At 32.1% G+C, this 15,051-nt stretch overlaps 1 protein-coding gene across 6 annotated transcripts in view; it reads left to right on the forward strand.

Moving 5' to 3' along the window:
- Positions 1–15,051, forward strand: part of MIPOL1 (mirror-image polydactyly 1) — a 372,872-nt gene that overhangs the window by 44,358 nt on the left and 313,463 nt on the right. For all 6 annotated transcript variants that reach the window (XM_032180229.2, XM_058429762.1, XM_058429759.1 and 3 more), the window contains exons 2-3: positions 5,600–5,737; positions 6,325–6,403. In XM_032180229.2, the coding sequence (XP_032036120.1) occupies positions 6,385–6,403 (19 nt within the window). In that variant the 5' untranslated portion in view covers positions 5,600–5,737; positions 6,325–6,384. The remainder of the gene's footprint in view (positions 1–5,599; positions 5,738–6,324; positions 6,404–15,051) is intronic.

Here is a 15,051-nt window from a genome sequence, read left to right on the forward strand (position 1 = left end):
CAGAAATTTGAGACCAGCCTGGGCAGGATAGTGAGAACTGGTCTCCATTACAGGTGCAGCAGGGTGTGGGGGTGAGGGGGTGGGGGTGGGGAGGCAGGCGGAAACCGTTACATTGACCTTCAATGATGGGATGTAATTAGTCTTTTTTCATGGTAATTTTTTGAATGCTGAAGCATAAACAAAGGGGAACTATCTGTGATAGACATAAAATGTAATAATATAAAACAATTTATTTTCATTATAAGTTTTTTAAACTTTAGACTCCTGAATTTAGACTCCTAAATTCTGAGACAATTGTAAATAGTCCGTAATTGAACTAAGAAATGTGATTTTTAGAAACATTTGTTTAATTCTCAGAAATTCTTTCTTACATTTTGAACTTCTCTATTCCAAGAAATTCTTGCCATATGTATTAGTTTATTTTGAACTTTTTAGTCTAGTTAATCCAAGCAAACACGCCAGCAAGCAAGCAGTCAATCAATCATAACAAAGTATAATTATAAAAGATTAATTAGGCAATAATAGTTTTTTCAAAGTTTCAAGGGTGTCATGAAGATCACTGTCTTTCTATTCATTTTGGGCCTCTCAGTGGTAATGTAATGGTCCTTCAAGGTTTCCTATTAAATTTCATATTATAAATATTTAATTATTAAATTAGAAGTAATACATGCACCCAATTAAAAAACCGAAGTATACGTATAAATATAAAATGAAATATAAATGTTTCTTTCCCTCATTTTCTCTATCTCCCCACCCCAACTCGTAGGCCCTTTCTTCAGACTAACCACTGGTAATAGTTTCTTATGTATACTTGTGTAAAAAAAAAAATATGCCTATTCAAGCATGTATATATATGTGTGTGTAATTTTTCTGTTTTTAATTTATCCATACTTTGTGACTGTATTGTTTTGACCAAGGATATATTTGTATAGGAAGTCTATTTGTCTTATTCACCATTTTATATCTAATTCCTATAATAATGTCTGGCTCATAGTATACACATAGTATATATAGATCTCTTGCATTTGTGGTATAAACCATATAGGTTTTCCATATGGTTGAGCCACATTTTATTTATACCAATTCTCTATTGATGGACATTTATGTTAGTTCTAGTTTCCTGCTAGTCGTGTCCCTCCAGCTGTCCATCCACCTGTCTGTTCATCAAATGTTTACTGAGTCCGTATTTTATGCCAGATACTCTTCTAAGGATACAGAGATGGAGGAGAAAATCAAGGGCCCTGTTTACCTGTAAGTTGCTGAGATATATCAAAAACAGTGAAATAAAATCTAAACAAATCAGTTTCATGAAGGCAGTAGTGCAGGTAATGCAATGAGAAAAGAGTTTCTACTTTAGATGGGATGGCCAGGCAAAACCTTTATTAAGAGATGACTTTTGAGCAAGGCCTGCATAATGAGAAAAATGGCTTAGAGGTCTAGAAGAGAGAATTCTAGGCATAAAGTATAATAGCAAGATAAAAGCTCTGAGGCAAGAATAAGCTTGATGTGTTCGAAGAACAGAAAGAAGACCAGCATGACTGGAGCATAAGTATTTGTTCTTACAAATAAAAACTGCTTCAATGAATACCTTTGTACATAAAAATATATCTTACATATTTTTGTAAATATTTTTAGTAATGGAACTGTGGGGTCAAATAATTTAAATATATGCCTTTTAAATTTGTATAGCTGTGGTACAGGGCCACTATTATCCCTTATCCTTTCTTCCTGAACCTCTTCTTGCTTTTCAGAGCTCTGAGGAACCTGAGTTAATCTGGAGCTTGGTAAGCAGTAGGCACACTGAGTGAAAGAGATTCTTTTAGGGAGAGAACATGTCAGGGGCCATAAATCTTTGAATCTTTTGTATAATAAGATGAAAATCCAATAGTAGGACATGTGCTTATATTATGTTGTGTTGTGTGATAAAATATTTGGCTCTCTGACATAGCGTGCTTTCTTTTTTTATGGAACTATTTTAATGCAGAAATTATCAACATTTCTCAAGCTAGAAAATACAACATTCAGAGTTTTTCTAAAATTACAGTTGGATAAAATGAAGTATTGTAAATGATCTCTAGTTTGATACTTGGATTCAATTTACACAAATTTGTGATTAAGCTAAGAAATTATGAAAAATATGGCATAAACCAAAGTCAGCTGAAAACGTTTGCTAAAGTGTGGCTTTTGTGGAGGAAGGTAGGAAGAGCATCTCCTATTTAAAATGTTTTTTAAAATCCTGGATACTGTTACATTGGGGAATGAAATCCCATTTTTAAATGCTTCTCTGTCAAAAAGGCATTATTTAATTTTAAAGGGTAAATGTCAGAATTACTTACAATTTTTTAGGCAGATTAGAAATTTCAGACTGGTCAAAGAACAAATTTTGTTTCATGAAGTGTTTTAATGCTGAGTAAATAGGAGAGTCAAGTCACATTTGAGAGCGTAGGGATGTTTGTTTAAATTTTTTCAACCTACTTTTTTTTGATGAGTGCATGTAGGAAACTTTATCAGATATATTGAGATTCCTGTGTACCTAGAGAGAGAGAAGGGTGTGCAGTTTGCTTAATTATTATTTATTTTTCTTTTCTTCCATATAAGACTCACTTCCTTTTTTTTTTTTTTTTTTTTTGTGAGACAGGGTCTCACTCTGTCACCAGGCTGGAGTGCAGTGGCACAATCTTGACTCACTGCAGTCTCCACTTCTTGGGTTCAAGCAATTCTCCTGCCTCAGCCTCCCGAGTAGCTGGGACTACAGGCGCACACCGCCAAGCCAGGCTAATTTTTTTTTATTTTTAGTAGAGACGGGGTTTCACCATGTTGGCCAGGATGGTCTTGATCTCCTGACCTCGTGATCCACCAGCCTCGGCCTCCCAAAGTGCTGGGATTACAGGCGTGAGCCACCATGCCCCGCCACTTCCTTTTTTATATACTGAAAATTTTTCAGAATTAAAAATAGGTTGGAGGAATGAGGCTGGGAATTTATTATGGAGAATATTTTAATTTAACTGCTGCTCATATATCTTCTGTTGGTTATAGTAGAGTTTTTTTTTTAAACAGGTAATTTTTTTCATCACAACTTATAAACAGATTTTAGTTGGAAATTGATTTTAGTTTGCTTCTTGAACCTGGTGTAGATTAGTAATAACGTAATCTTTATATGTTTTGTCTTTAATGTAATGTTAGCATTTGGATTAAGAAACCCAATTTATCTGATTGTCTACTGTAAAATCATCCCACTAGTTTTAATGTGAATATATAATTTTTGACTGAAAACAAATTCTTGATATCAAATCTTTAAGGTAAGGACAGAAATTAGTATTTTATTAGTCTTAATCCTTTGTCCTAAAAAAGATAGAAGTATAAATACGTTGCATGTTTACAGAAATCTCCTATTATATGTAGATATGTTTTAATTGTTTGAAACATTAAAATACCTAATTTTTGCTGAAGAATATGCAAATGTGCCACTAAATCTGTTTTTTAAGATTTTTCCAGTTTAATGTCTGAATCCAAATTCATAAAGAGTTGGAAAAATGAGATGTCTGAGCTATAGGATTCACAGGGATTTCATATGAAGCCTATTTAATCAGGATAACACTGTTATTAATATTCATAATGTCAGCTGGAACACAAATGACAGACTATGGGGCCTAAAAATTTTACTTGGTGAATTTATTAAAAGTAGCTTAAAAAATTAATGAAATTTAAGTGAAGTTGGTGAATATGAAAATCTTGTGTTAGCAGAAAAAAAAAATCTCTGTTAGAACTTTCCTTTAAGACCATTTTGCATTGATGTCTTTTGACAGATTTCATTGGTACTTAAAGAAGAAAGATGCATGAATGGTCATTTAAGAGGATTTAAACACATTGGCACATTAATTTTTACATGAATAATAAGTACTTTCCAAAAGCAATTAACTTACAGTGTACAAGATATGAATTGAAAAATAAGACTGTGACATCAAGGGCAAAGCAAATGTGCTGTACATTTTAAACTTAGTGACAGGACTTTTTAATATTTTCATCTATTTTATTTTTATGGTTTGTGCTTGTTATGACTTAGAATGTGGTTATTTTAATGCATTTAAAAGCAAATTTAAAGGACATTAATTTATTGCTCTCTCCATCTCCAAAAATATTGGTGTAGGGTTAAGCATTATCTTCTGCCAAGGACCATTTGCATTTTTTGAAGAAGTAAACGTTTATTGTGCTAATTGCAATATTTTATCAGAGAACATGTTCAAATTACAGAAAGGCAATGGGATGATACTGTTTGGGTTTAAGGCTACTAATACATATTTTTAACACAGGCTTATTGGTTATAGCATAACTTAAGAGTATAATAAATAAACTTCTGAAAGTTTAGTGTGAAAAGTTAAGGACCACTTGAGTAATTAGTATATAAGTACATTTGTCCTGAATTTTAGCCTAAGAAGGTAAAATGTTGGGAATGACCTAAAACAGGATGCATTTTTGTGTAGTACTTGTTACTCTTTACATTTTGAAATATGCCTATAATGACAGTTGTAATAGTAGTCAGGTTTTTGTTTTGATTATTGAAGTTTATTAAAAAAATAATTTATATCGTTATTTAAAGTCATAACAATATTGAATATTTTGTTTCACATTTTCCATGCGTATTTTACTACATATAAAAGCATAGTTTAGTTATTATCCATAACAGTCAAGTTACGCTTTGCCATTAAGAGAACAGAGGTGTTGACTGGCAGTCTCGCTGGGTACTGGAAGTTTCACTTGCAGTCTGTCATAAGCATTATTTGATTTCATTAAAAGTGTAGAAATCACCTATATAAAATAGATGTAGTTTGGGACTCAGAGCTTTATTGGACAAATCATTAATTATCTCAGTGTCCATAAATTATCATAATATAGGTATTAATTTAGATTTTTGTTATAAGTCATGGAATCAAATTAATAATATTGGTTATTTTGTCTAGAGGCTTTCTAAAAGTTGGGTTTTGTGGAAGTTTTTTGTTTGGCTCTGAGTTATTCCCTTAAATGCCCAGGAGAGGGCAGCATTTTACTACCTCAGTCTTATAAAAGAATTTGCCCTGCTTAGACTGTCAACGTTTCTTGTAATTACTCCCAGTATATTTGTTGCTTGCTTATGAATTAACTTGCATTTATGGAACTAAATCATTCCAATCATTTAATTACACCTGAGGAGCTGAACTATAATTGCTTGCTTCCAACTAGGATCTGATATGGCTTGAGCAGTATTAATTTGGTGTTTACTTTTCTGAGTGCTAAAAGCATTAAAATGATTGTGCAATGGGATTACATTTTACTAATTGCTGGCATTCATTAGCTGGGTAAATGATGAGGAAGAGTGACTGTATACTGCAGAGGGATAAAATTATGGTTTTAAATAGTATATTACTAAGCACATTAAGGCCTGTAAGACATGTTTTAAAATACTCCAGAGGTTATTAAAGACTGTATTTTCTACATGTCTTGGTATATGAATCTCTTATTAAAATACTGCAATTATTATTAACCTTTTTGGGCAATATGTAGGGAAATGGCTTCATTGACTGGAACATATTTCTTTGATATTAATAACTTCCTATATTTTCAGCTAATCCAAAAGTAAATGAGAAACTTAGAAAAAGATTGCCAACTCCAAATCAACATATTTAGAGAAAATTGGAAAAGGAGAAGCTTACTACAGCTTTATTTGAGGACTTTTTAAAGAACGCAGGGTTCTATCTGTGAGGTAAATCTAATTTTATTCTCCTTAAAAGCCTAAAAAAAAAACTTGCGTAGTGTTTTATCATGTTTACTACAAAAACAAATAAGAGAGAGGAGTATCAGTAATTCCACAAGTTAGTGGTGGTCTTTATGTTTTTTAAAATTAGAGTAATATTCTTAAATTACTTTTATAAGTAAAATTTATAAAAGTAATCTGTATGAATATATACACAGTAAATTCAAATCAGTAAATTTGAAATTTTTGGTATAAAATTTATGGCAAATAAAGGAAAATGTATTTTTCTTAAATGTTTAAAATTGTAGTTGAAGAAGATTTCAGTTAAATAAATTAAATGGTTCTCTACCCAAATCAGCATGAATGTCTAAAAACTTAACCTGAACTATATATACTAAAATACAAGTGTGAAGAAAAGAACCTTTTTCTGAGAAAAAGATTTAATTTCGCCTGTTGAAATTCTCAGTTAATTGTCCCATTGTAAATGTTTTAGAAAACCATTTATCCTGTAAATTCTCTGTTAAACAAAGGTAAGATTTAGGTGTGTTCTGATATATTGTTTTCAGTTTATTTATCTAGAGTTGGCTTTATTTTAGCTGCAAATCTTGGAGCAAAAACCAGAGACATTGCCAGAGCAAACAAGAACAGAAATACAAATGGAGAACTGGTCAAAAGGTAAGGACTTTTAAGGTATTAATACCAAGCCCCAGGTGTTGTTCAAGGCACTGAGTGAAGTGTGTTTGTTCTAACCAATATATTAGACAGAGGTAGACAAGTGTGCGCGCACACACACACACACAAACATATACACAGAGACCCAGGGATTATGAAAGAGATACAAAGAAAGACACACAGAGAAAAGAGACATACACACAGAGAGAAAGGGACACACACATGCACACAGAGAAAGAGACACAGAAAAGACATTGAGAGAAGGAGAAAAAAAAAGACACACCAGGAAAGAGAAACACACCTACATACAAAGAGACAGAGGAGACTGAGAGAATGACTGTGACAGAGATGTACAGAGCCACATTCAGAGAAAGAAAACACACAGAGAAGGAGATCCTCAGAGAAAGAGACACAGGAAGGAAGATACTTGAAGAGGGAAACACGTAGAGGCACTGACACACACCTGGAGGCACACAGAAAGAGAAGCATACACAGAGACTCACAGAGAAAGAGAGACACCACAGTAAGAGACTTGGTGAGAAAGAGACAGATGTATAGTGAGGGAGAGAGAAAAAAAGAGACACATTGAGAGTGATAGAGACACAGGCATGCAGACAGATACAGAGAAATAGATGTACATACACACAAGGGACACATATAGTGAAAGAGACAGGATACGTCTCTTTCAGACATATAGCGAAAGAGACAAGATATAGATATCTATCTATCTATCTATATATATCCCCTCACAAAGAGAGAGAAATGTCAGAGTGAAAAAGAAAAATCCACCAGAGAAACAGACACACATAAAGTAAGGAGAGAGAGTAGAGAGTGAGAGACAGACATGTATATATGCAGACAGAGGAGAAAGACATAGATCAGAAGATACATACACTGAAAAATAGATTAAGACACATATATGAGACAGAGAAGATACCCACAGGTATGCACATGTGGAGGAACACAGCCTGAGAGACAGAGAACAGTCAGAGACAGATAGAATTTGAAAGACTGTCTGAAGACAGAGACAGACTGAGATATGGCCTGAAAAACAAATGGAAGGATGGATGGATGGATGAATGGGTGGATGGGTAGATGGATGGACAGACAGACAGACAGATAACAGCAGCAGACATAAGGGAGGGGGCAAGAGATATTTAAGATCTATTACAGTAAAATGTTGAAAATTTGGAATCCTTGGGAAATGATTCTTTCTGAATGTGATATTACATATATTTGAAAACTTAAACCTTTATGTACATCTTTTAAAATTTCCTCTTGTATTATAATTTAAAAAATAGGATTCTTATTAAAACATTGTGTGCATCTCTTCCTTTTTTGGTTCCCCTTCCCCAACAGGGCTCCTGTTCAGCATAGTCCAGCCACATTTTTATCCTTTTTTGAAGGTTAAAGTCCATTTTTGAGGACCGTTCTATAATCATTGTACTGAATAAGTTAACAATTATACATTCTTTTGAGTTATAGAAAGATCTGAGTGCCTTTTTCTGGTTTCTGGATTTTGTTTTTGATTTTTATACTGTTAACAAATTTTCTTGCTGTTTGCACCCACCATTAGTAATTTCCCTTTTTATGTGTCACTCTGGGCTGCTTATTATGAGTTTAGAATCCAGATAGCTGATTTAATTCTATATAAAACAATCATATATAATATGTGGGTAAGATAGTTAAAGGTTTTTTGTGCAAAGTTAATAGTGCATGTATTATGTGACAATTTTGGTGTGCTCTCTATATTCAAGTTGTGGATAAGAATGTATTGGTATGAAGTTAGGAGCTAATTTGTTATAGCTATGTTTATTCATTTATTCAAGTAAGTAAGCAGATACTCTTCTTTTAAAGAGCTCAAAAGCATTTTACTCAATTTATGTTAAAAAATAACAAAAAGGAAGCAAATAATGATGCATCTGTTGTGTTTCTCATTTACACATCATATTGCTGTAAGAGTTATATTCAAATTAGAGACCAAATGATCTTTAAGGAGTCAAAGGAGTTATTTTTAATATATCTAAAGAGATAGAGACTGTAGAGGAAGTACTACTGATAAATGACGAGTAATCAGGAAGGATGTCAAGGAAGGAGCTGATGAAGCTCTGGGATACTTATGAAAAGGAAAGTTTTATGGTTGAAGATACAGATGCGTAGACAGTTTACAGTAGGCACAGTAAACTATACAGATGCATAGACAGTTTACAGCAGACATGACTGATACAGCATTAAGAAAATCTACATTTTTACAGGCATCTTTTTGACATTGGAAAGAGGAATAAGACATTCCTTTTTATAAGGATCCGTTATTAAACATTATTAGGAAAAAGGTCAGATGCAGTGGCTTATGCCTGTAAGCCCAGCACTCTGAGAGACCAAGGCAGGTGGGTCACTTGAGGTCAGGAGTTCGAGACCAGCCTGACCAACATGGGGAAATCCTGTCTCTACTAAAAATACACAAATTAGCTGGGTGTTGTGGCACGCACCTGTAATCCCAGCTACTCTGGAGTCTGAGGCAGGAGAATCACTTGAACCCCAGTGGCGGAGATTGTAGTGAGCAGAGATCATGCCATCACACTCCAGCCTGGGCAACAGAGGGAGACTGACTCAATAAATTAAATAATATTAGGAAATAAAATTAAACATAAATATTTTAACTTTTGAGTCTTGTGATAACAGATATGTTTAAACAGTAAAATCTCACATCGTCATCTCCCTGATGGCAGGGTTCATGGGATTTATCTTAAATCACAAATTGCTTCAAAGCTCTGTCTTACATAAATGTTCCTAGTTGGTTCCTTTGAATAGTTATATTATTTAGTATAATTTTACTAATTTTAAAAGAAATTAAGTTAATGAAAACTTGTATTACACAGATATGCCTTTATTTCATCTTACAAATTTCATTTTAAAGAGTGCTGAAGTGACCATTTTTTTCCTAGATTTACTGTAGAAACACTTCTGAAATATTTTAACTCAAAGAGTTGATAAGATTGATAATGTAACATATATAACCATTTATGTTTTTCTTTGTTTTTGTCATTGTAGACATTTTGGAAAATGGAAAGCTGAGGTTGGTAGATGGGCTGGGTGATGACATCTACAAAATAAACCCAAGTTTTTTTTTTATATGTATATTTTTTAAAGACAGTCTCACTCTGTCATCCTTGCTGCAGTGCAATGGTATGATCATGGTCCACTATAACCATGAATTACTGGGCTCAAGCAGTCCTCCTTCCTCAGCCTCCTGAGTAGCTTGGACTACAGGCATGAGTCACTGCATCTGGCTAATTTTTTTTTTTAAATGGTTTGTAGGGGTGGGGGGTCTCACTGTGTTGTCCAGGCTGGTCCCAAACTCCTAGCCTTGAGCAATTCTCCTGCCTCAGACTCCCAAAGCCCTGGGATGACAGGCGAAAACAACTGTATCTAGCCCCCGAGTTTCTTTAAGGAGTTAAAAAAACAGTCCTGAATGAATGTAGTTTGTAAGTTGATAAAAACAATGTGTGTGTGAATAAACATATATTGCCAGCATAAAAGTGTTACCATCTTCAGGCCTTTTAAGGGGTAAGTGATGTTTTGCCTTTTTGGAAAACTTCTGTTTAAGGGTTATCTTTTGAAAAAAAAAAAAGAAAAAAATGAAATGTCATAATCAAAGGAGTTTATACCCTCTGAAATAATGAGTTGTTATATTATTGTTGTTTAGCCCTTTTTTGTACTTACTTATATACATAACTGTAAGAAAAAAGACATAGAGATCATAAATCTTATATGATTAATTATTTGGAATACTGTTATAAATTCCTGATCATTTCTTAAATTAATGTTGTTGATTTTTATTAGCAGATACATGGTTTAGTAGTTTTATAGCATACTACAATTCTTTGCAAATAGTTTACATATTATTTACAGGTAAATATGTCTGCCCTAAGTATACATACTTGTAATTATGTAGGTAAAAATGAGATCTGGATACCAGTTAAATTTAGAAAATTGTGAAACTTATTTAAATTTAGAACCTTTAGGGGTCAGTGTTCCCTAAGAAAGGTTACAAAAGGTTACTATGCCTACCAAAATTAAATATTAAATCTGCTATATTGTAAATATATATATATATTTTACCAATTTAAGGTAAGAAATGATGAGAATTATACCTTGAAGAAGCTTTTGACCAAAACCTTTCAATTTAATGAGTTTGTTCAATATTGTTTTTAGGTTTATTATTTGGGGGGATCATCATATGTAATATATATTTTACACACAAGTAATTATTTTTATTTATGTATTATCTAAATTTAGATATAGATTACATATTTTTAATTTATCTTTAAGCTTAAAACATCATCATGATTCTAAATCAGAAATCATTGTACTTATTTGAAATACGGTGAAAAAGCACTTATAGAACGGCTGTGTAAATAGAATTCTTACATTTTTCAGTTTATTGGAGGCTAGTAAATATTTAAAATTTTTTTATCCTACTGAATTTAAGTAAAAAACAGTTGTCTTCTTCCTTATTTTAGAATTGGACTGGCAAGTATCGTTTGGATCCATGATTCTTACGGTTTTTCTATAAAACACAGTAACACAAATTTTTTTTAAATAAATGAAACTTGACGAAAGGTAACTTGCAAGTGGTTTGGTACTTTCTTGTTGAGTCAGAATAATGTTTATTTGTCCTTGGCACTTTAAACCTATGTGCCACCTTCAACCTTTTGTATTATTGATTCATTTATCTTTCTCTCTGTTCACAAAGTACATATTCTGTTTTACCTTTTGTCTGTCTGCAATTCTGTAATTGAATTATAACTAAAACTATTCCATGATTTGCAGACAATCTGTAAGTATAGACACTGAAGAACCACTGTAGGAAAACATCATTGATGCTTTTAAATGTTGTTGATCATTATGACTAAAATATGATTGTAGAATCTCGTATCACTTTTATAAACTATTTTATGTTTAAGATGGAGAAGAAGGAAATGACAAATTGCTTAGAATGGACATTCATTGCTACCAGCAAGATAAGCTGTAGAAAAAAAGCTATTTCCTAGACATTATGATTATATACTCCTTGAAATTAAAGGTTTTGAAAATGTCTAGATAACTAATCATTCTGTATTAAATTACAGGACTTAAATTTTAATAATTGGCTTTCTAGTAAGTAATGGTATATTTTTCATGAAGAGGAACTATGGTTTGTGATTTTAGCTTATTGCCTATATTTTAAAGCAGAAAGAAGACTGTGTTGGAAAACCAATACATTTAATAATGTCAGTAAAATGTTATGGTGGAAAGAACACAGGTTTGGAGCTAAACATAAGTTTCAATTTTTAAATCTTTCACTTACTACCTACTTGGATTTGTGAACAAGTTTCATAAATCTTTGTAAGCTTGAGTTTTCTTTTATATGAAATAGAGAGATAATCTATTTAGGACCATTGTGAAGATTAGGAATGCTATATGTAAAGTCCCTACTACAATGCCTGAAACAGGAAATGAATTTATTTAATCTGTATTTCACATACCAGAGTAATTCTTTCCAGCAGTGTGATGGTGGTAGGTTACAGATGCTAAAATAAATAAATAAATAAAATAAAATTAAAACACAGGTGGTTGACAGATTTAGAGGACTTTTAAGTAAATCGTGATGATTGTCTTTCTTATTCCTTCTAGCTATGGAAGGTACATTCTACTGAGTTTCAAAAGTATTATGAATCCTTAATAACAGTGTTTGAAATGGTTGTAACAGTATTTTAAGAAGTCTGTTTTCTTCTAATACAATGTTCAGAATATCACTGAAACTTTAATTTTCAAAATGGTATGCTTATAGTTAGTATATTTGATAGACTATAATATATAATTAATAATATTCATTTAGGATAAAATCTATTTTTGTCTGTATTGAAATTCCAGTTGCAATAAAAATCCCCAGATTAGTGGCATCACAGAATATTTTTATGTGCCTTTTCCTTTTGGCAAGTGTGGATTTACGATTGCATTTAAAAAATTTTCCATGTGCCATTGGGGGTTAAAAGAAGAACATGTCTGAGATCTGATTAAATTTACTACTTATCTCCATAGGACCTAGCTTAATAGAGTGCTAGTAGCTTCTCACACATGACCATCTAGAATATTTGAGAGAGTGGTTTTAGGAATACTGGCAGCTGGCCAGCAAGGATTGATTCATTTCCTGAGGAGATGCTGAGGCTACTCTTAGAAGAATGATTGAGGTTATAGTCTTTTATTTTAAAAAATTTCCTTTAATATAAATAAGTTTATTAAATACGATTCTGGAATTCTTTGTTTTTTAAGCTTGATATGCATGATTCTGTTAATACTCTTGGACTGAGTAGAAAAATGGAATGAAAAAACAAAAAATGTTTACAAGGCAACTTAGTTTTCTAACTGGTTATGACATTTGTTGTGAACCCTTTTAAGATTCATAATTTCTAATATGAATAGTTCATGTTGGTGAGTTTATGCCACAAATTATTTTTTAAATTATGTTTTGGCAGTTTAAAAAATAGAGTTTATCTTTCAGAACAGTTTTAGATTTACAGTAAAATTGAGTTGAAAGTACAGAGTGTTCCCATACATCCCCTACCCCCACAAACACCCAACCTCCCTCTCTGCCAGTTCTCTACCACAGTTGTACATTTGTTACAACCAGTGAACTAATTCATAAATTCTTAATAGGGGAAAAGTTTGTGAGCTAATAGGATTTCTTCTTTCTCTTTATTTCTTTCTCTTTTTTCTGTTTTTACTAATTTATGGGGTTTTAAATCAGTTCACACTGTACTCTTCATGCGGAATTCTTACATCTTTGGTCCCTCCATTTTATAGAAATGATCGTTTCTAGGAAGAATGAGCATGAAAAATGGTAAATTTCCCTTTTAAATAGGACCTTTTCTCCCCGTTTCTATTCCGTTGGTATGATCCTCTTTGTAGAACTTGTGAGTCTATTTCTTTGGGTTAAGGAAATACAAACTCTACTTTTAATATGCAGATTCTTTCAAATTTATTTGTGGTCATGAAAACAAGATTTTTTTCTTTGAAATAGAAAACAATGACTTGATTTTGTCAAAAGATTTTTACTTTGTTTTAAATTCTCCATCCTTAAGATTTTGAACAAGTCTTTGCTAAAAATCCTCATTTATTTCTGGTTATGGCCTTTCATGCCAGAACACCTCTTGTAACACATATTTACAACATGCACCTTAATGTAATATTACTGAATCTTTAATTTTCTACACATGAGAATTTCAGCTTGTCATATTTCAGATGACTGTGTGGCCTCCGTAGTATGATTAATATAAAGATCTGAGTGTCCATTGGCATTTTGTTGATTTAGGAGACCTGGATCAATATACATTGGTATGTAGACTGAATTGAAGGCCCTTTAGAGGGTTGGTCCAGGTTTACCATAGGGTAGGACTGATGTGACTTCCTGGACTTAAAGGTATTTTAAATGCATTTTAAAAAAGTTTCTTAAATGATAAAATTATATATTTTAGTGTACATTTACTTACTACTCTTTGGATGTAAATAAATTTGTAGTAGTAGAATAAAAATCTTTTGGAAGAGTTCACCAAATACTCCAACTTTTAGTGTTTTGGTTTTATTCGAATCAAAACAACCTGTCATGTAGGGCGTTATTATCTTTTTGGGAGAATTTCAGATACAGTTTTTCTTTGTGTTCTGCTTATTTTAGGGAATATGAAAAAGCAAATTTAGAGCAAGTCAGGCTTCAAAATTTTGAAATTAAGTAGATTATAGTGTAAATGATTGAATTAAAAATATTCTTGTTTGTAGCTTTTGGATGAAATTGATAATACTTTGCCATATGGTAAAATCGTGTTGAAAAGATGCAAACCAAAAAGTAATTATTTTCAAAAATTGTATTTAAACTTTTATGTTTATTTTCTGACAGATTCTAGTTTTTACATACAACCATCTAGTATTATAATATTAGGATGCTGATGGGTGAACAATACAAACTGATGGATTTGTATTGATAAAATTATACTTGTGTAGAAGCAATGTTTTTGCTACTCAATATTTTAAAAATTAACAATTAAATGCTCCTTTTAAATACAGTTTTGCTGTCTGTACCAAGATAATTTGATACACTGTAAAATTAACACAGTTAACAATGTTCGTTGATATGAACAGTTTTAGTATAGAAATATAATCACATTCAAGCACAAGATATCTTTATTTCTTCTTTTAATTAATGTTCTCCCCACTTCAGAAAATTCAAAATTTTCAGATTAATATTAATCCCTAGCAGATTAGGGTAGGTATGGATCATTTAGCATTAGTTTTCTTGAACCAACAACAAGTTTTGGAAGAAAGAAATATGATAAGGGAAGACAGAACAAATATGTAGTCCTTAAGATTTCAGGCCTGTGTACAAACCCTGAGATTTGGAATATGGAGTATGGATATTCTGTGTCCTTTCCATGAATTATTATAAAAGTGGAAAGAAGTTATAATTTGAAAGAATTTCTATTTTAAGTAGATCAGATGATTTTTAAATGTTCATCAAAAAACCAAATGTTGCAAAATTTGGAGTCACTGAAGCTATTTTACTCAATTGCTTTTAAGAGTTTAAAGTTAAAAAAAGTAATGATTACAATTCAGCAAAT

Source organism: Hylobates moloch, unplaced genomic scaffold (genome assembly GCF_009828535.3).
Source record: "Hylobates moloch isolate HMO894 unplaced genomic scaffold, HMol_V3 SCAFFOLD_16, whole genome shotgun sequence".
NCBI classification, from domain to species: domain Eukaryota; kingdom Metazoa; phylum Chordata; class Mammalia; order Primates; family Hylobatidae; genus Hylobates; species Hylobates moloch.